Source organism: Notamacropus eugenii, chromosome 5 (genome assembly GCF_028372415.1).
Source record: "Notamacropus eugenii isolate mMacEug1 chromosome 5, mMacEug1.pri_v2, whole genome shotgun sequence".
NCBI lineage: Eukaryota > Metazoa > Chordata > Mammalia > Diprotodontia > Macropodidae > Notamacropus > Notamacropus eugenii.
In genome coordinates this window covers 70,196,232-70,218,745 of record NC_092876.1, presented here as the reverse complement: position 1 = coordinate 70,218,745, position 22,514 = coordinate 70,196,232, and the positions used below count along the sequence as shown (strand labels likewise).

The window sequence follows — 22,514 nt, the reverse complement described above, 5'->3', positions numbered from 1 at the left end:
CTGTCCAGCTATACTGGTCTACCTGGCAGCTCATGTAACGTGACACTCCTCCAGACTCCATGCCCTTGCACTGGCTGTCCCCCATAAATGGAACACTTTCTTTTCTCTCAGCTTTCCTGATTTCAATAGCTTAGTTCCAACATTTTTTCAAGAGGTCTTTCCAACCCCCTCACCTGCTACAGTCATACCCTCTCAGATTACCCTCCATCTACTGAGTATATCTTGTATGTACCTAGTTATTTATGTGGTCTCTCACACTGGAATGTGAGCTCCTTGAGGGCAGGGATTGTTTTTTGCCTTTTTTTTATCCCTAGTGATCGGCCGTTCCAGGCACAAAGCAAGCACTTAATAAATGGTTGTTAATGGACAGAACTGTTATCAGTCCTATTTCAATCAACTATCATTTATTAAGCACTAACTTTGTATTGGGCATTAGGGATACAAAGACAAAAGTCAATCGGTATGAAAATCTATCTTACACTTCAGAAAGTAGGGGAGGAGATAAATGGGGTGTAGGGGGGATGACAGAAGGGAGGGCAAATGGGAGGAGGGAGTAATAAGAACTAAACACTTTTGGGGAGGGACAAGGTCAAAAGAGAGAACAGAATAAATGGGGGGCAGGATAGGATGGAGGGAAATATAGTTAGTCTTTCACAACACGATTATTATGGAAGTCTTTTACATAACTACACATATATAGCCCATATTGAATTGCTTACCTTCACAGTGGGAATGTGCGGGGAGGGAGAAAGGGAGAGAAGCTGGAACTCAAAGTTTTAGAAACGAAGGTTGAGAATTACTTTTGCATGTAACTGGGAAATAAGAAATACAGGTAATGGGGTATGTACAGAAATCTATCTTGACTTACAAGAAAAGAGAGAAAATAGGGATAAGGGAAGGAAGGGGTGTGACAGAAGGGAGGGCAGATTGGGGGAAAGGGTATTCATAATGCACAGTATCTTAGGGTGGGGGAGGGGGAGAGATGGGGAGAAAATTTGGAACACAAAATCATGTGGAAATGAATGGTGAAAACTAAAATAAATAAATTTTAAAAGAAAAAATAAATACAAAAAACATTAAACACACAAAAAAATACAAAAAACCCCCCAAAGACCAAAGTCAAAGAAAATATTTGTGCATATAAATAAATACAAAGTAAATACAAGGTAATAGAGGGAGGAGGCATTAATATCTGATGATTTTAGGAGATACCTCATGGAGGAAATAGCACTTAAAGCTGTATTCAAACATATCCAAAAGACAAAAACACAGACAGCCATCCCAGAAGTAGTCTAGTGCAATTCAATTTTTTCAGTGGAAGTAAGGTCAAGAGAGATTAATTTGCCTCAGGTCACAAAGGTGACAGAGATGGGATTTGAATCCATGATCTCTGCTTAGGATCTCACATAGGATCTCATATATCTATAGATCTGATCATGGAATCCACAAGAGCTGATGGGATAGATCACCAAGGCAGTCAAGAGAGGGCAGAAGAAAAGAGGACACAGGACAGAATCTTGAGGTACACCCACAGTTCGGGAGAAGGAGGAGGGAGATATGGATAATTACACTTAAAAAAATGAGAAAGAATAGTCAGACAGGTAGGAAAACCAAGGAAGTATAGAATCATGAAAACCTGGAAAGCAGAAAATATCCAGAGATGTCAAAAGGATGAAAACTAAAAAAAGACCACTGGATTTGGCATGTAAGAGATTATTAGTAACTTTGGAGAGAGCTATTTTAGTTGAGTGATAAGGTCTGAAGGCAAATTGTAAGTAAATGTGAAGTGAGAGAAGAATTGGAGGCTTGGGTATAGACAGCTTTTTCTAGGACTTTGACTACAAAAGGAAGAAGAGGGATAAGACAGACTGAAGAAATGCTAGGGTCAAGTAAGGGTTTTTAAAGAATTGGTGAGAACTGAGCATGTCTGCAGGCAAAAGGGAAGGATTGAAAGTATGTGTGTATAAAAATAAAATGTACATACTACATAACATTATACATTATATAATATTACATATTATATACATGTATGTTACACACACACACATATGGAGAAACTGAATATTGGCAGGAGCGGTGGGAGGATGATTTTAGGGACAAATTGCCAGGGGAGCAAGAAGGAAAGGGAATCAGGGGTACAAACACAGAGCTAGGCCTTGGTAAGGATAATGGAAATTTCTTCTTAAAGACTGAAGTAAAGGATAGAAAGGTGGATGATGTCAAGGGATTCAGAGATCCAATTTAGGAGAGAAGAAATAACCCATGGGCAAGGGAACAGCCTCTATTTTCTCAGTAAAGTATGAGGTCAGGCAACTTACAGGCATCAATAGCTTGTTTTAACTATGTTCTGTGGGTATGCTTCCCATAGTATTTTATTTCAACTTTAAAACTGATTAATCTTAACTAACAATAACATTTGCTAATAGTAGAAATTTAAAAAATTATATTTTGAGGGAGTTCAGATGCTCCAACAATTATTTCATTTAAATGCTCTGGATAGCTAATGTAAGGCCCTTAGGAAACTGTAACTCAATGTTCTCCTTCAATGTTAAACTCAACATGAGACAATACAGTAAAGGAGATGTCTGAAAACAAATCAAAGGCAGAACCCAATAAACGTAACCCATTTATATTGCCTTATAATGAAAAAGTTTAAAATAGTGCTCCACTTAGGAAAATAATTCTTAATCTGACTGTCAAAGACAAATCATAAATCTTAATGGGTTGGTTGTTATTTATAATTTGTTCCTTAAATAATTTTTAACACGTTGAAGATGCAACCTATTTTACTGTGCCTTAGTGTAGGCACCACTAACTTATGTACATTCTAACTGGATCAGAAATGAAGTTTAGATTTAGATTATCTATATTCTTTCCCATCTCTTTCCCCCCACTAGCCCTTAAAAGACTGGCTAAACAAATTAATGGTAAAAGCAAATTTACAAAAAGAAATTCTTAAAACACTTGAAAATAAACTATTTTCAACTGTCATAGAAGGACCACTTTTATAAATTTGGCCCTGATCAAACAAAATTTCATTTCTTAATCCATAATTCAGACTAGTTTTTCTCTCCTTAGTCCGAATTAGTTTTAAAAGTACTCAAAATAATCATGTAGAGTTAAAGCTCTATTACATAATGTAATATACGTGTACCATGAGAAGAGCACTCTCACTACAAACATTGCTACAACTCTTTGTTGTATCAGGGGCAAGATAAGCATTGTTACAGCAGTCATCTTCATTACACAAAATATCCACGTCAAATGCTGAGACTGAGAGACTATTTACTTAGAAGTCAGGAAATATCAAAGCTAAGTTTCCTAAGGCTCCAAATCTTACAGCACTGAGTCGTTGAAAAGCCTTCCAGTTGTTATTGTTGTATAACTCAACTTAAGCGGCACAGGATAGAGAATACTTAAGAAGTGGGGAAAGGACTCAAGGGTTCCAGCCAACTGCTAGAGAAAGAACTCACTATTTGCTAATAACTGCTGGAAAAACTGGAAAGTAGTCTGGCAGAAATTCAGAGAGTTAAAAATGCATCTCCACAGCCATTCTGTAAAACAATTTGGAATCATACCTCAAAAGTTACTAAACTATGCACACTTTCTGACTCAGAGATCCTACCACAGATCTATATCCCCAAAGACATCAAAGAAGGTGGAAAAGGACTCACATGTACCAAAAAATTTATAGCAGCTCTTCTGGGCAAATGGTAGAACAAATTATACAATATGAATGTGATGCAATACTATTAAGCTATAAGCAATGATGATTAAAACAACCTTGAACTATCATTTTACACCTACTAGACTGGCTAAAATGATAAGAGGGGGAAGTGACAAATGTTGGAGGGAATGTGGAAAAACTGGGATACTAATTCATTGTTGGTGGAATTGTGAACTATTTTGGAGAGCAATCTGGAATTACACCGAAAGGGTTATAAAACTACTTATACCTTTTGACCCACCAATACCACTACTTGGTTTATTTCTGAAGATAACTAGGGAAAAAGGAAAAGAATGTGTATGCTCTAAAATGTTTATGGCAGTTCTCTTTGTTTTTTTTTCATATTATTTTTATTTATTTTAAAAACATTTTCTCCTAGTTCCATGTAAAAACAATTTTTAACATTCATTTTTAAAACTCTGAGTTTTAAATTCTCTCTTTCCTCCCTCCCTCCCCCCCACTCAGAAGGTAAGCAGTTTGATATAGGTTATACATGTGTAATTACGCACACATGCATAATAGTCACATTGTAAAAGAAAATATGGACCAAAAAAACCTCAAGAAAAATAAGAAAGTTTTTTTTTTAAAAAGCATGCTTCAATCTGTATTTAGATACTATCAGCTCTTTCTCTGGGGATGGATCGCATTTTCATCATAAGTCTCTCAGAGTTATCTTGGATCACTGTATTGCTGAGAATAGATGTCTTTCACTGCTGATCATCTTATAATAATGCTGATACTTTGTACACACTACCTTTCACTTTGCATCAGTTCATGCAAGTCTCCACGTTTTTCTGAGAGCATCCTGCTCATCATTTCTTACAGTATAATAGTATTCCGTAATAATCACATACCATAACTTGTTCAGCCATTCCCCCATTGATGGGCATCCCATCAATTTCTAATTCTTTAGCAGCATTTTTGTAATGGCAAAGAACTAGAAACTGCTGGGATGCCCATCAGTGGGGCAATGGCTGAACAAGTTGTGGTATATGATTGTGATGGAATACTACTTTGCTATAAGAAATGATAAGTTCAATGATTTTAGAAAAATATGTACAGAGTCGCATGAAATAATGAAGAACGAAATGAGCACAACCAAGAGAACACTGTATATAGTAACAGCAATATTGTTTAAAGAATGACTTGGGATGAATAAGTTATTTGTTATAATTATTATAAATAAAGAAAGAGGCTATCTACATCCAGACAAAGAACTGATAAATATAAGTATGTACAGAATAATTTTAAATATATATACCTATTAGTATCTAATGGTAGCCATCTCCATTATGGAGCTGGGGGAAGGGAATGGAAAAAAAAGAAATTGACATGATAATTTTGTTATATATTTGAAAGGAATAACAAGTTGTGCATAGCAGACTTGTTTCATGTGCAATAATCTTTTTTATTGTACTGTTATGGAAATATTTGCTTTATTCCACAAATTAAAAATTAAAATTAAAAAAAGATGAAGGGGATGGTTTCAGAAAAACCTGAAATTTCTATGAACTGATACAAGGTGAAACTGGCAGAATCAGAGAAACAATTTACACAGTAATGTCAATATTACAATAAACTGTGAAAGGCTTAGCTACTCTGATCAACACAATGACCAACCACAGTTCCAAAAGATTCTTGATGAAAAATACTATCCACCTCCAGATAGAGAACTGATGAACTCAGAGTGCGGACTGAGGCATGTATTTTCCCTGTTTTTTTTCTTTTAGGGGGCACATGGCTTTCATATGTATAAGAAGTATATTTCTTGGCTTCCGGATAGAGGTGAATGGGGTAGGAGGGAGAGAATTAGGAACTGGAAAAGAAAACAAAACTTTAATGGAAGAAAAGGGCATTTTAAAAAATACTAAAAATTATAACCTTAAAATTCCCACCTTTGGAACAACCAATTCTCATCCTTCATTTTGGTTTAATGATATATTTCTAATTTGTTTCCTCAGTAAGTTTTTGTGAGTTTAAGTGCTCTTAGAGTTTTTTTGTTTTTGTTTTTAAAGAAAAAATCAAATGCTTTAGATGATTTTCTTAGCAAGATAACTCTTAACAGCCCAGTAGAGACGCTAATCACCGCAAAATATTTCAACTTTTCTTTCTTAATGAGCTCTGCTGAATAACACTGACATAAATTTATCCTTTAATTGAAAAGGGCTAGAACAGTGTTTTTTCACTATATGTAATAAAAGTCAAAATGACCCTGAATGACTTTCATTCAGGCTTGAATAACAAGTTTTTAAATGAAGGTCAGGTATGGAGAGGTGCCAGCCCAAAGGTGTGTTTTGCCTACTTTAAAAAAATCACTAAAGCAACTGAAAAACAGACAAAATGGAAAATACTTTTTTTTTAATGGGTAAATTAACCTCAGGAAATTGAGATAAAACCTACTATTTGTAAGGTTAGATTTAGAGCTGCAAGAACCCTTAGGAATTATCTGGTCCAAAACACCCTCATGTTACACATATGAAAGCTGAGGCTCAGAATAGTTAAGTGGTTTTCCTAATGTCATGGGATAAACCCAGAATTCAAATCCAGATCCTATAATTTCAAATCTATCACTCTTTTCATAATGCAATTAACAACTCTTTGCATTTCTCAAAAGCATCCTCTAAAATCACTTGATCCAAAATGTAATGGACAAATGACTCATACGTTATAAAATATTTCTGTGGGCCCCCAACTCTTCATCGCATCAAGGAACTTGGGCTAAAAATATTGCTATTCATTTCTTTTTTCAGACTAAGAAACATCATTAGTGAAAACTTCATGTCTGGGCAGATCTGGCCTGTCTCCATATTTACAATGATCATCTCTGCTACCTTGTTGTAGCTTCCCACTCGTCTTACCCACTGTTAAGGAACCATCTACTTTGATGGCCTTGCCTCATTCTAAAAATGTCACATTAGGGATTCTAAAGTTACTCATGATTGGAGAAAATGTGATTTACCAAAAAGATTTAAGAAATACCACTGAGACGGATAATTATTCCCACTTACCATGAACCTGCTTTTTTATTTCTTTGGCGGAATCCAGCCAAGTCTGTAAAAGAAAAGAAAAAAACAATTCACACAGAATTCTACAAATTTATCACAGCAAACAAAAATAGAAAGTCAGTTATGTGGAAACACAACACTTTTCACCAGAACTCCCATGTCAAACCTAGAGAAAAGAAGAGCATCACCCTTACCCAGTGTCAATCTGAAGTACCTGCTTCCCCTATAATTTGGGAATAAATTACAGGGGTCAGGTAAAACTTTCTACTTCTCAAGAGTGCAAGCAAGTCAATATAAGAAGTAGAGTTTCACTCCCGTCCTAATTAATGTGATCACAGATGGCGCAGATACCTTGATTGAATCAAATGTATGAAATAGGTGTGACTAAGTCCTTAACTAATGTGAGAGAATCATAACGCTTAAATCATTGGATGAAGGCAAATGACACTATACAGGAACCATCTTATGAATGGCTTAAATAATCAAACCTCTTCCTGGGACTATTTATAAAATGAGCAGGAAGCCAGCAATTCCTTTCTCTATCCACCTTACCCCACCTCCTTGCTTGCACCCTGACTTCTCACCTGAGACTACATCAGTAACAGATATCAATTTTAGTGAAATCAAGAGTCACTAGGAGAAAGCCAGCTTCAAGGAGAGAGACCTGTGATGGTGAAAAGATGTGCCGACCATGGACTCTACAAAAACCACCAACCTTCTGAGTGGGGAAGAGAGCTACACTTAAGGGGAACTTCATGAGGACGCCAGAGACTGACTTCCAGTACCGGGAGCTGTAAATTACCCTTAGCCCCAGGCATTCAACACACATGACTTACTACATTTGTTCTTTAAGTATCTGTTCACCATCCCCATGGAGGCTGTGTGTTTCTGTGGGAGAATGTGTCTCAGACTTTCGAGATACATGTTTTTGCAACTACTATTTTGTTTTACCATATTAATAAATACTTTTGCTAAAAACTAATTAAGTCTGGCTGACGATTAATAGGAAACAAATGAGACAGGCTTGTGAAGGACTCTTGGGGTTACTCCTAGGATCCTATGACTAGGAATATTCATCTTGCTAAAGAGAAAAATGAGAATCAGAGAAATTAAGATGATAATACTTGCCCCAGAGCTAGAAGGAACCTTAGAATCCAACAATCTAGTCCAAACTTTTCTTTTAAAAATGAGGAAAATGAGGCTGAGAGAGATTAAATTGCCTGCCCAAGGTAAAACTAGTAGTAAGTAGCAGAAACAGGATAGGAACTCACCTCCTCTGACTATTCTTTCACTATACCATGCTACCATGCAAATAATATAAAGTGGACAGGAAGCACTTGGTAAAAAATAAGTATAAAATACTTATTAATTTAGTGAAGAAAAAGGAGCATTTAGGCCTACTTCTGGATTTTTTTTTGTTTTTATTTTTTGCTACTGTTACTATTTATGCTTGGATTTTTTTTTCCAAGGGGGGAAGGAGGCAAAATCCACAAAGTGACTTTTCCCCCCAAGGAAAATACTTGCTTCACTCATGAGCAGATAATTCCAATTAGGAATAAAAGCTAAGCAAGCAGCTGTTTAACTCAATAATTTTGGTTCAAAGTAGCAATAAATCTTTCATGGGGACTATAGAAGTCAGCTACTGATTTCTTTCCTTCTCATCTAGTCAGAGCAATAGAGGCTTCTACTCTATTATTATGCAAAAAGAGGAAAAAGAAAGTAAGTGTGCCAATTATAATTTGAGGAAAATAAAATGCATTAACTTCTCACCCAATAAAGAACTGTCTCCAGTGAATGTTACAAATAGAACACACACATGCAGTTTTTAGGCAGGGAGTAAGTTACAAACACAAGAACAGAGTCTTCCATATACCAAAGACAAGGGCCATCTCCCAGCTACCCACCTTGCTCCTGGAATAGACACCATGCCCGGAAGGACTTAACACTTTCATCTGTCAAAAACCAAACTAAGGTAGCCTGTTATCCAGGGTGCCTGCAACCAATACTTCCACAGCAGGATGGGAAAAGACAGGAAAGGAAATCTCAGGCAGGCCATGATGACAGAAAGGAGTCACTCATTATATTATGAAAGGTTGCTCCTAACACTATACCACTACATCAAGCTTCAGCCACTTTGTTGGATAGGACTCCTGGATTAATTTTTGCTCCAAGTTTCAAAACATCTCAAGGAAGCCAAGGTGGGTTGGGTGAATTATAGGGAGGAGCAAGGTCCTGCTTAGGCAAGTCTGATTGGTTTTGCTATCTTTGATAACAAGAAGACACTAATTAGCTAAAAATCTGGAAACTTCTATACAGAGAAGATTCTTGGCACAGAATATTCCATATATAAGGAGTTCCAGAAAATAGGTAGGTGGAAGCGAGAAAGTACTGTGCACAGAAGGAGATGAGGCTAAGGCAAAGAAAGCACATGAATGAAAGGAAAACAATCCATTCTGATAACAGAAGAACAGAATCCAAAGGGCTACCAGGGAATTTAAATCCAAGTGAGGCATGGTTTTGAGAGTACTTTAATAACTAAGTCACCAGCCCCAAATGAACCAGGCCCAGAGTTCTAAAAGAGCTGCCAGATAGGACTGCTGGACCACTCTCCAGATCCTTTGGAAAACAAAAACAGAGAAAAATGAGAGTTGCTACAAGACTTGAGAAAGGAAAATATCACAAAATTTAAAAAGATGAGGTGGTCATGTCTCTCCTCCATTTTATCCTTCTATACTAATATGTATACATGTTCTCTGACAGAATGTTTAATTTTTGTATTTCTATCCTCAGTGCCTTGCACTGTGCCTAGAACACAGCTGGTGGCTAATAAATACATACTGAATGAAGTCAACATGGGCAAGATACAGTGAAGTTTCAAGTTTTAACTCTTCTACTTATGTCACCACCAGCTGAGGGATGGCTCTGGAGGAGAAGTGAGGCTGGTGACCTTGCACAACCCTCCCTCACTCAAAACAAAGTCAAGTGCAAGTCATGTCATCATTTCTCTGATGGCATGGTCTCCTTCGAAAATGAAGGACAAACACAACAACAACCACCTGAGGATCTGACCTTACTGAGGCCTAAAGGCCCAAATGGTTACTTTAAAATAAGGAAACATTCAATTCAACATTTATCAAGTACCTGCTAAATTCAGAACAATAATATCTAGCTAGGTGCTAGATATTAAAAATAGCACCCGGCTTGCCCTCAAGGAGCTGATGTTCTACTAGGGGGTATGTGACAACATGTCCACAAGTAAATATAACATAAGGTGGAGTATGCTGGGTACAAAAGAGAAATCCAAAGTACTCTGGGAAAATCTGAGTAGGGACAAAATAATAATATTTTCATCTACAAGGAATAAAAAAAAAATCCCTACAACTTCACAGAGGAGGTAACAACCAAGCTAGTCCTCAAAGGTATAAAAGGATACTGAAAAGTAGAGATGAAGAGCAAGGACCATACAGACAAAGGAGATTCTAGGTGAACGCACAGAGGTAGAAAATGGTAAACCGAGTTCAGTCACAGTTACAAGTGCAGCTTCGCTGCAACAGAATGCTTCAAGGAAAGTAATGCAAAATCTGGGTAAGCGTTTGGTTGGAGCCAGATGGTAAAGCGCCTTAAATATCAGAACAAAGAATTTGTATTTTATGCAAGAGGCATGGAGGAGCCACAGAAAGCTACTGAGCAATGGGGTGATATGGTCAGACCTGTGCTTTAGGAAGATTACTTTGGTAGTAGAGCAAAGGATGATGGACTGAAGAATCAAAAGACTGGATGCAAGAAAGTAGTCACAGACCATTTTAATAATACAAGTCCATTTTAATAATACAAGGATCTGACCTAAAGTGGTATTAATTGGGTGAAAAAAATACAAAGGGAGAGATGTGAGAGCTACTATATTGGCAAAACCAAAAGGACTTGGCAACAGATTGGAAATGAAGGGCAGGAAGGGGAAGAGAGAAAAGGCAAATAAGCCTCTCAAGTTTTCATCTCAGTGACAAGATGTAAGTAAATTAGACCATGGATGTAAGATGAGAATGAGGCAGCTTTGGTAATGGACCAATCCAAAAAGTAAGAAAAGGATGGGTTACTTCGTTAAAAAGAGGTTAAGATTTTCCTTTCTGTTGGCATCAGAATTGAGACCCTACCAAAACCACCACGACTTGCCAAAGAGATTCCTCCACAGGAAGATGCATGTTTCACAATTTTTATGTATTACATTACGCATGTATTTGGAAGGGAAATATTTGTTCAATTCGCCTGGACAGTATGGAGGAATTTTCAAAGATGGCATGCCACCCTTGGGAGGGGCTTCCCAGGAGGTAAAGGAAGACCCTAATAACGTAAATGTATGTTGAATGCATACAATTTGAAGGTTCTGTTCTTTTAGTCCATGCTCTAAAACTTGTTTACCTGAACACCGGGGATTTGCTCTTTTCCACTCTCATTTTCTAAATTTCATCTTTTATGCTTATTAGATTTACTACTTCATTTTTAAAATTTCAAAAAGGCATATTCAGCTTATTTTTTATTTTTCTACTCTGCTACTGTATTTTGAGATATTATCTGTCCTCTGATGATTGTTTTTGCTGCACCCTGAAAATTCGGGTACCACTATCTTGTCATTACCACTGCGTTTCATAGTTATTAATCATTTATTCTTAATGTTGCTCTTAATAATTTGTTCTTCACTGTTTAGGATTTGATTTGGCCTGTCTTTTACTTGTGTTCCCTATATAAATTACTAGGTTTTTGTGCTACGGTCATTTCTGATATTTTACACTTATTTATAATTTTTTTGCCTCAGTGTGTGGTTTATTTTTGTAAAGATGACATATGGTTCTAAGAAACTTCTATAATCATTAATATTCCTGTTCAAAAGACATAACAGATCTTTTAGATATATTTTAGATATATCTAGATATATTTCATTTAGATTATTTTTTTGTTTTTCTTTCTGTTATTCTTATCTAAAACTGAGAGGGACACTGAAATATCCTGCCACTACTGTATTATTGTATACATCCTCTTGGAGGCAGCTAGGTAATGCAGTAGATAGTTCTTGGCCTGGAGTCAAAATGACCTAAATTCAGACGGCCTTAAACATTTACTATCTATGTTACCTTGGGCAAGTCACTTAATGTTTGTTTTTCTTAGTTCTTTCAACTATAAAACAGAAATCATAATAGCACCTACCTCCTAGGACTATAGTGGGAAACAAATGAGATGATATTTGTAAAACCCTTAGCACTGCACCTGGCACTTATTAATCACTGGTACTTAATAAATCCTTGTTTCCTTCCTTCCTTTAGACACACAGACATTTGAAATACGTAAGCTCAATAATGACCTCTGTTTGTTGTCTACAGTTCCTTTCAGCACAATGTATGTTGCAAATGCTTGCTTTGGCTAATAGCATAACTGCAATTCCTTACTAGGGATTCTTGGTGTCCTAGACCATGCAGGAAGCTGACACTGCTCCATCTCTTGCACATATCCATATGGTGAAGAGGTTTGTGAGACCATGAGGTTAGTAAAAATGCCTAGTCCTCCATCTTGTTGGTCATATGACAGGAAATGGTGTGCATGTGTTTAATACAGATATTGATTCAGGATCTGCCCTTTTAATTCATTCCACAAACATTTATTTATTAAGTTCCTACAATGAATATTACACCGTGATTTGTCAGAGTTATAAAAAAGTCAGTGAAGACATGATCCGCAGTCTGAAGGTACTTACACAATCTAAAAGAGGCAGATACAAGACACATCCAAATACATATCTCATACTAATTTTGAATTACAAGTGTTTAAGGGAAGTCTAAAGTGCTATGAGATCAGAAAAGAAGTCACTTTCAATTAAGAAAATCAGGGAAGATTTCACACACAAAAATTATGTTTGAAAATATTACAGACATTTTCCTTTTAAATTATTATACATATACCAGTATTTTCATAATAGCAATGAGTAGTAACCCTGAGAACGGAAAATGACTGGAATGTTAAAGAATTTTTAAAAATTTCTAAGAATATCATACCTTCTTTGACTTTTAGGAATCAAGCATACATATATTTACACTAAATAATCAGTGAAAAAGACAACTTACAGATATTTTCATATATTATGGTCATCCCCTTACCTTAGAAGTTGCATTATCCCATATGGCCAGACCAAAGTAGTCCTCCTCCAATAGATTGAGATGTTCACATACTCTCTTTATCAGATCTTGTCCTTTAGCATGTTTCTGCAAGTACATAACATTTAAGATGATATTAAAATTCATTTTTAATTCAACTAATATTTACTGAACTCCCGTCATTTGAAAGACATTGTATTAGATGCTTTGAGAAAATATGAAGATTGCCTTTCTAGGTTTTCATGACACTGCTCTCTCCTGGGTCTTTTCTAAGTCTCATTTGCCTGCTATCTCCATCTAGAACATGCCCACTAACCATGGCTGTCCCCCCTGCTCTGTCCTGTTCTCCCTCTACCCTATTTTACTTAGTGATCTCATTGTCTCATGGAGTCAATGATCATCTCTATGGAGATCTATTTATCAGGCCCTAACCTCTTTCCACCTCCAATCCTGTGTCCTCAAATGCCTCATGAACATCTCAAGCTCCACATTTCTACAACATAACTCATTATTTTTCCTTCCTTCTTAACCAAACTTCATTCTTACCACCACTTCCTAATCACACAGACCCACAACACAGATGCTATTTTCAACTCATTATTGTCTCTCACTTGCCATATTCAATCTCTTGCTAAGTCTTATTTGTTTCTACTCTCATAACATCTCTCAGTTACGAGGCAGACACAGCAGAGAGAGATCTAGACCTGGAGTCAGGAAGATATGAATTTTACTTTAGACACTTATTAGCTATGCAATCCTGGACAAGTTACTTAACCTCACTCTTTCTTAGTAAAATGGAGATAATAATATAATAGCACCTACCTGCCAGGGTTGCTGTGATGATAAAAGGAGGTCGTATTTGTAAGCACTTTGCAAACCATGAAGTGCCACATAACTGCTATCATCATCACCATCATCAACATTATGTGCCCTCCTCTCTACTCAGATAGCCACCTAGGGCGATGCTTCAGGCCCTCATCATCTCTTACCCACACTACTACTAAAAAAGCCTTCTAAGTGGTCTCCCTGCCTCCATTTCCTCCCCACTCCAAAACATCCTTCATTCATCTGCCAAAGTTATTTTCCTACAGTGCAGATCTGAGCATGTCACCTCAAAGAAACACCAGTGGCTCCCTATTACCCTCACAATCAAATGTCAAATCCTCTGTTGGCTTTTTAAAGCCCTTTCACACCTAGTCTCTTCCTGTGTTTCCAATCTTCTTCCTCTTTACTGCCCCCCCTTCCTGGCCTTCTTGCAGTTCCTTGAACAGCACACTCCATCTCTCTCAATTCATCTCTTCCCCTCCTCCTAGCCTTTTCACTAGCTATCCTCCAGCCTAGAATGCCCTGGCTTCTCAAATCTAACTGTGGCTTCCCTTGATTCTCTCAAGACTCACGTCAAATTCTATTTTTAGCAAGAAGTGTTTCCAAGTTCCCCCTATTGCAGATGCGTTCCCTCTGAGAATATCTCCCATTGATCCTGTACATATCTTTACGTACATGGCTATTTGAAAGTGGTATCCCTCATTAAAACGTGAGCTCCTTGAAGTCAGAGACAATATTTTTTTTTTTTGCTTTTTTCTGCATCCCCTTAGCATAGTGCCTAGCATATATTAAGTATTTAATAAATTATTCCTGTTGTTGATGACAGTGACATTGTCCTTGTTCTGAAAGACTAGGAGCTAGCTCCTCCAGGAGTAAGGAAAAGTTAAAATAGGCTCTGTCCTAGAGTCAGACAAACAGTGGAGCATTTTGTGGTTGGTCTACCACCTTTCCAGTCACCCAACTTTGCAGCACTGGTGGTAATAATTCTGCACTCTCATTCAACCTAAATATCCAATCAGCTGCTACAGCTTGTTGTTTCTGTCTCTATAACATCCCTCCCTTAACTTCTCTAACACACACAGCATCTAGAGCAGACCCTCAACACCTGTTGCCTGAACTATTACAGTAGCCTCTGAATGTTTCTTCTTGGAATCAAGACTCAGCTCAAACCCAACCTTTTGCTTGAGAACTTTCTTGGTCCCCTCAGCTACTAGTGTCTTGCAACCCAAGACTACTTTGGGTCTGTCTTCTATGTTCCCACATAGATGTGTTTCATCTTCCTTGATAGAATATTAGCTTTTTAAAGGCAGGGTCTGATTTGCTTTTACCTTTGTATCTCCAGCACCTTTCATAATCCCTGGTGCATGGTGGGTCCTTAAGAAATACTAGTAACTAATTTTAAAGCTTGAAAGCATTTAGAAGAGGGCATCCAGAATGGTGAAGGAATGAAAGACTAGGCTACCTGAGTATGAGCTGTGGGTAACAGGGATGTTTTATCTGAAAAGAGAAGACTTGGCTGGGCGGGCAAGGGGAACATGGTGGTTGTGGAGGGGTATGATGACTATCCTTAAAGGTTTGAAGAGTCTGAGAAGGTAATGGTTTCCCACACATTGCAGTTTTTTAAGCAAAAGTCTGATGATCACTTTGTCAGGCATGCTATAGAATTCTAGTTCAGATTACGAGTTGAAATAGATGGCCACTAAAGTTCCTTCCAACTAAGATTATATCATTACATAATAAAGCTTATAACCTAATAGAGAGAATAAAAAGTACACTAACTATAAATACACAACAAGACTTAACATAGATGCCTTAAAAGAGAAAGGAACAAAGTGATATATAGATTCACAGGAGGGAAGAATCATATTCAGATGTAAAGAGAGAGGGATCAATTGAGTCAAGTCAACAACTATTTATTAAGCACCTACTAAGTGGCAGACACTATGCAAATTGCCGGGAATACAAAGGCCTAAAACAAAGCAAAAAGAACCCCTACCACCTCCTCCCCCCCAAAAAAACCAAAAAACAAGTCCCTGCTCTCAAGGAGCTCACAATCTACTGAGGGAGAGACAAGCAAACAACTGCATATAAACAAGACTGCTCTGTTGTGTTTGTCCGTTCTCAAAGAGGTCCATGACATCAAGATGATGACATGACTTGCAGTTGACTTTGATTTGAGTGAGGGAAGGCTGTGCAAGGTCACCAGTCTCACTTTCTTCTCCTGAGCCATCTGGGTCCAGTGGCCTGATATTCATCAGGACGACTGGACAGATGGCCCAGGATGCAATGTGAGACCCTGGCCCTTTCCAGGTTAAGGTCTTATCAGATTCTCCCTTTGAGCTAGAGACACCCATTCAATGAATAGGCTTCTTTAAGTAGTTACTCAAGGAATGGCCCAGGTTGTGTTTGTCTTTCGTTCTGGAAGATACAAACTAGATATATACAGGATAAATTGGAGACAATCAAAGAGGGAAGGTACTAAGATTAAAGTAGGCCAAGAAAGGCTTCTTGCAGAAAGTGGGACTTTAGCAGAGACTTGAAGGAGGCCAGGGAAGCCAGGGTCAGAAAAGGCTTCATGAAATCTGAGGCTGACCTTGATGGACAGATAGGATAGATGGGAATAATAGGAAGAAAGGGGATGGGGCAGACATTCCAGGTAATGAAAAAGGTGAACAACTGGCGCACTGCCTCTACACTTAGCACCAAGTAATAATTGTTTCACTTGGTAATTTCTCTTGAATTTTAATACAAACAAACCTTCAAATGGCTATATAACTAACCCAGGACACAGATGGAAAACCCAAGCTCCGTGTCATGTCACTATGAATGACTGTGCACAGCTGGCACTAAGTGACTTGGGAGTAGTGCCAGAATTAGAAAGTGTTGCTGTCTATAATGCAAAGGAGATTTTATCCCCTTCCACTGTCTTTTCAATGCATGATTTCCCTGAGCAAGCTATGGGCTACTGTCTGTGCAGCCACTGAATTAATTGGAAGCAGCTGTCTACACTGACAACTAATTGTGGCTGCTGAGATTCAGACTCCCATTATTCCAGAAAAAAAATGACTCAAGGTGCGGAGGCAGACTCCTAGCAATTTCCTTCAATAACAGGCCAAATTCAACATAACATGCAGATATCACCTATCTGAATGGCTCTCACAGGGATTTTACAAGGTACTGTCTTAATGGTCTTTGCCTGGGCTATTATACTGGAACTGATCATCTGACTAATCAGTTATATCAGAAGCGGTACTCAAACTGGGTTATGTACCTGCTCTTTGAAGTACACTTGTAAAATGATACAAGATAGTTAACAATAAATCCCCTTAAGTCTTTTGTTACATGGAAAGGTTGTCTGAGAAGTGGGAGAAGAAAGGATACAGGGGAAATTCAGGTGATATAAAAATAAAAAATCTCAATCAGTTTTTTAAAAACAATCTCAGAAAGAAGCATTTTAAAATGTAAGGATTAAATTAAAGTAAGGTAAAGTAAGGATAAGTTACCAAAGTTATTATTCTCAGAATCAAAGTGGTTATATATGTATATGTGTGTGTGTGTGTATTTAGACATACATATATGCGTATTTCAAATATTTGAGTTTCTGACTAATCTCTGGGGCTAAGAATATAAAGCTAACTAACTTCAGACGGGCATAAGGGAAAGATCATTGGCCAACGAGTCAGATAACCTGAGTTTGGGTCCTATGTCTGCTATTAACTCTCTGATTCTGAACAAGGCACATAACTTTTTTAGCTTCAATTTCTACATCTGTAAGATAAGGGAGTTGGTTCAGATGATTTCTTAAGTCAACTCTACAAGTTCCATTAACTTCACTAAAAAAAAATTCTCCTTTCAATCCTGATTTGGTGATTTCTACAGAACTCTACCAGAAGAAATAATTTTGTTACCTATGCACGTTCGTATTTCAGTGGTCCAGTTTACTTTTTGACTGTTAATTCAAACCTCCATCAAAATTATCCTCCAATGGCTCTTGTGTATGTGGAGAAGATGCTCATCCAAGGACCTTCCTTCACTGCCTGGGACCTTCTCATCTTGGAACATTCCCCCACCAAGAGGGTCCTTGGTGAATTCCTCCCAGGGCTTCCATTCAGAGAAGGGGCCCAGGTTAGCCTTCATTCATTTTCCTCTCCTATCTCTGCTTCTGACACTATGGACTTCAACACCATGCTCCCCTATAAGAGTAGCTTCCTCCAGCAACACCACTACTCTTCCTCTATTCCCTTTGGTGTGTTGTCTTTCCCCATTAGAATGTAAGCTCCTTTTGCTAGTATATGTATCCCCATCACTTAGGAAAATGCCTGGCACACAGAAGGCACTTAATAAGTGATTGTTGCTGACCTACTTGGCTGCCTGGCAACAAATTTTTTTTCAGGTACAACCAATTTTCAGGTAAAAGCCCAACAAATTACTTCAACTCTCTGGGCCTCAGAATCTTCAGCTGTAAAATGAGAAGGCTGAACAAGATGATCTTTAAAGTTCCTTCTAGGCATAATCTTTTGATCATATGATCTGCGAAGACAAGGACAGGCTGCAGTCTGCCCTGTGGGATGGGAGTACCCACACCAATTGAATCACAGGTCCTTGAAGTGCTGAGACAAATAATACATGTGAATGCTAATTTATTTTTGGCCTTCACAGTTACAAGATTTAGTCTTATAATTTTCTCCCATTACCTATATTTTCACTCTGTTTCATGGATAACTATAACTAAAAATGTTTGCCAGGTTTCTGGTTAGCTAGATTAGCTAGACTGGTCAGCACAGTTTTCATGGTTTTTCACTACCCTCAAACGTTCCAATTTGGTAGTACTAGTCAGAGTTGATGCTCTCCTTGAAAGAGTCATTAAGAGCCCAAGGTCAAATCCATACCATGATTAAGAGTCCAAGTAGGACATTAGGGAAGGATTCACAGGTGGTGAGATAACAAGGACGCAAATGTAGAACAAATGTAGATCTTCCCAGATCTAGTCCGATGCCCTCATTTTTACAAATAGCCAAGTTAACAAAAAAGGAAAATGATAAATGCTGGGTGGTCTGCAGGAAAATACTAATGAAGCTTTGGTGGAGCTATGAATGGATTAAATGATTCTGTAAAGTAATTTGGAAGTATGCCCAAAAAACTATTAAATTATGAATTCCATCTGATCCAGTGATATAATAACTACTTTTATATCTGCAAAGGTATCAAAGAAAGAGGAGAAAGACCCATACATACAAAAAATATTTGTAGCAGCTCTTTTCGTAGTGTCAAAGAATTGGAAATGGAGGGGATGCCTGTGACCTGAGGAATGGCTAAATAAATCATGGTATACAAACATTATGGAATATTACTATACTATATAAAATGAGGAAGGGAATGGAATCCAAGAAACCATGTGAAGATTTGTATGAACTAATGCAGTACGAAGTGAGTAGAATGAGAAAAGATCAATTTATACAATAGAAGTATTGTAAAGACAAAGAACTTTGAAAGACTTAAGAACTCTGACTAATGCAATGACCAAGTGTAATTCCAAATGATTCATGAAAAAACCTGCTGTAAATCTCCAAAAAGAGCTGAGTGACTCACAGTATATATTGAAGCATATTTTTTTCTTTCTTTCCATCTTTTTTTTTACATGACTAATTTATTCTGTGTAACTATACATATTTGCAATGGGTTTTGTTTTTCTTGCCTTCCCAATGCATGGGGAAAGGAGAGGGGGAAAAGAATATGGAATTTAAAATAAAATAAAACTGAATTTTAAAAAAGAATCCAAGGCAAGATGGTAGAGTTAAGGCAGGGACTTGCCTGAGTTCTCCCAAATTTCCCTCCAAACAACATTAAAATAACATCACAAAACAAATTTTGAAGTGACAGAACCAATAAAAAGACAGGGTGAAACAAATTTCGAGCCCAAGACAACTTAGAAAGTCAGCAGGAAAGGTCTATTTCACTGGGGTAAGCATGGAGTGCAGTCCAGCGCAAGCTGTGCCCAGAAAGCCAGCAGCAGCCCTTGAGGGCATGTACATTAGCTGCTGGATTTCCAGAGCTCTCAGGCTAAAGACAGTAAAGTGATCAGAAAACTGGTCAGAAGAAGATTACAGGGAATCCTTTGCTAGCATTGGGGACAGGACTCTGTGGCATTGCCAATACACAATCCAGGTCTTAGTCCCAGGACAGGGAGGAGCACTAGCAGGAACAAGGACCCAGGACACAGCACCAGAGTGAAAAAGAAGGCTTGTATTTGCTCAAAGACCAAGGCACAAGCCAGGAGAGCAGTGACCACACCTCTCCTTAGATCATACCACTTTGTAAGAAGTACAAAGTTACAGACCTCCAGAACTCGCTCTGAAAACAGCTGCACAAAAAAACCTGAAGCTTGCAACAGTGCTCCCTTCAACTCAGGAGCATAGCTCCATTTTAACATAAAATTAAAAGTCAGAAAGTAGGTTGGAAAAATGTGCAACAAAACAAATAACAATAACAATAACAAAAAAGAAGCTGACCACAGAAAGTTACTATAGTGACATGGAAGATCAAATCACACACTCAGAAGACAACAATGTCAAAACAGCTACACACAAAGTCTCAAACCCAGATGTCAATTGATCTGAGACCCACAAAAAACTCCCAGAAGAGTTCAAAAAGGATTTTAAAAATCAAATAAGAGAGGCAGAGGAAAAATTGGGAAATGAGAGTAATGTAGGAAAATCATGAAAAAAATCAATAAAGTAAAGGAGACAAAAAATACTGAAGAAAATAACACCAAAAAACAGAATAGTCCAAACAGCAAAAGATGCACAAAAATCCACTGACAAGAATAACTCTTCAAAAAGCAGAATTGGCCTAATGGAAAAGTAGATACAAAAGCTTGATGAAGAAAATAATCCCTTAAAACTCAGAATTAGACAAGTGGAAACTAAGTACATGAGACATCAAGAAACAATAAAACAAAATCAAAAGAATGACCTGGAAAAAAAGTTGAAGAGAACTAATTTAAGAATTACTGGACTACACTAAAGCCATGATCAAAAAAAAAGGGCCTAGCATCATATTTCAAGAAATTATCAAGGAAAATTGTCTCGACATCCTAGAACCAAAAGGTAGAATAGAAACTGAAAGAATCCATTGATCACCTCCTGAAAGAGATCCCAAAATGAAAAGTCCCAGGAATATTATAGTCAAATTCCAGAGCTCCCAGGTCAAAGAGAAAATACTACAAGCAGCCAGAAAAAAAAAAAACAACAAATCAAATATGATGCAGCCACTGGAAGGATAACACAATATTTATCAGCTTCTAAATTAAATTACCAAAGGGCTTAGAATATGATATTACAGAGGGCAAAGGACCTAGGATTACAACCATAAATCACCCACCCAGAAAAACTTAGTATAATCCTTTGACAGGGGAAGTGTGAGAGGGAAGGAATGGATATTTAAAGAAACAGAAGATTTTCAAGCATTCCTGATGAAAAGACAAGAGCTGAATAACATTTGAACCTTATTCTCATTGGAACTGGCTCAAAAAGGGAATAATATACATACTCAGTTAGGTAGAGAAATCTGTCTTACCCTTCAGGGAAGCAGGAGAGAAGGGGGATAAGAGAAAAAGGTGGGGGAGGGGGAGCTGTTGAACTGGGGGAGGTAGTGGTCAGAAGCAAAACACTTGAGGAGGTACAAGGTGAGAGAGAGAGAGAGAGAGAGAGAGAAGGATAAATGGGGGAAGGGAAAGTAGGATTGGAGGGAAATAAATAATAAGTAATGATAACTGTGAATTTGAATGGAATGAACTCACTCATAAAACAGAAGGACATAGAAGTGGATAACATGATTTGGACATAGAGAGTGACACGACAGGCAAATTAGGGGAACATGGAATCATTTACCTGTCAGATCTGTGGATAAGGGAAGAATCATGGACCAAACAAGAGATAGAGAACATTGCGGAATGTAAAATGGATAATTTTGGTTGCATTAAATTGAAAAGTTTTTTCACAAACAAAATCAATGCAGCCAAGATGAGAAGGATAGCAGAAAACTGCAGGAGGGCAGGGTGAATTTATAGGAAGTTTTTCTGATCAAGGCCTCATTCCTCAATTTCATAGAGAACTGAGTCAAATTTATAAGAATATATAATACATATAAGAATATAATAAGTGGTCAAAGCATATGAATAAAGAGCTTTCAAATAAAGAAATCAAAGCTCTCTGCAGTCATATGAAAAAATATTTTAAATCACTATTGATTAGAGAAATGAAAATTAAAACAGTTCTAAGATACTATCTGACATCTGTCAGATTGGCTAATATGACAGAAAAGGAAAATGACAAATGTTGGAAGGGAGGTGGAAAAATTAGGACACTAAAGTACTGTTGGTGGAATTATGAACTGATCCAACCATGCTGGAGGGCAATTTGGAACTATGCCAAAAGGGCTACTAGACTGATACCCTTTGATCCAGCAATATGACTATTAGAGCTATATCCCAAAGAGATTTTTTTTAAAAAAGAAAAGGACTTATATGTACAAAAAAAATTTACAGCAGCTCTTTTGTGGTGGTAAAGAATCAGAAATTGAGGTGATGCCATCCATTAGGGAATGGCTGAACAAGCTGTGGTATATGATTGTGATGGAATACTGTTGTGTTGTAAGAAATTACAAGCTGGTGGATTTTAGAAAAATCTGCAAAGACTTACATGAACTAATGCAAAGTGAAGTTAGCAGAACCAGGAGAACATTGTACACAGCAACAACAATATTATGATGATCTTCTGATCTACCTCCTTCATTTTATATATGGAGAAACTAAGCCCT

The 22,514-nt window shown here is 37.4% G+C and overlaps 1 protein-coding gene across 13 annotated transcripts in view; it reads right to left on the bottom strand.

Annotated features, from left to right (window-relative positions):
- The window catches only part of EPB41 (erythrocyte membrane protein band 4.1), a 210,258-nt gene that overhangs the window by 84,869 nt on the left and 102,875 nt on the right, over window positions 1-22,514 (bottom strand). For all 13 annotated transcript variants that reach the window (XM_072609612.1, XM_072609603.1, XM_072609615.1 and 10 more), the window contains exons 4-5: window positions 12,876-12,980; window positions 6,736-6,778 (exon numbers count right to left, since the gene is read on the bottom strand). In XM_072609612.1, the coding sequence (XP_072465713.1) occupies window positions 6,736-6,778; window positions 12,876-12,980 (148 nt within the window). The remainder of the gene's footprint in view (window positions 1-6,735; window positions 6,779-12,875; window positions 12,981-22,514) is intronic.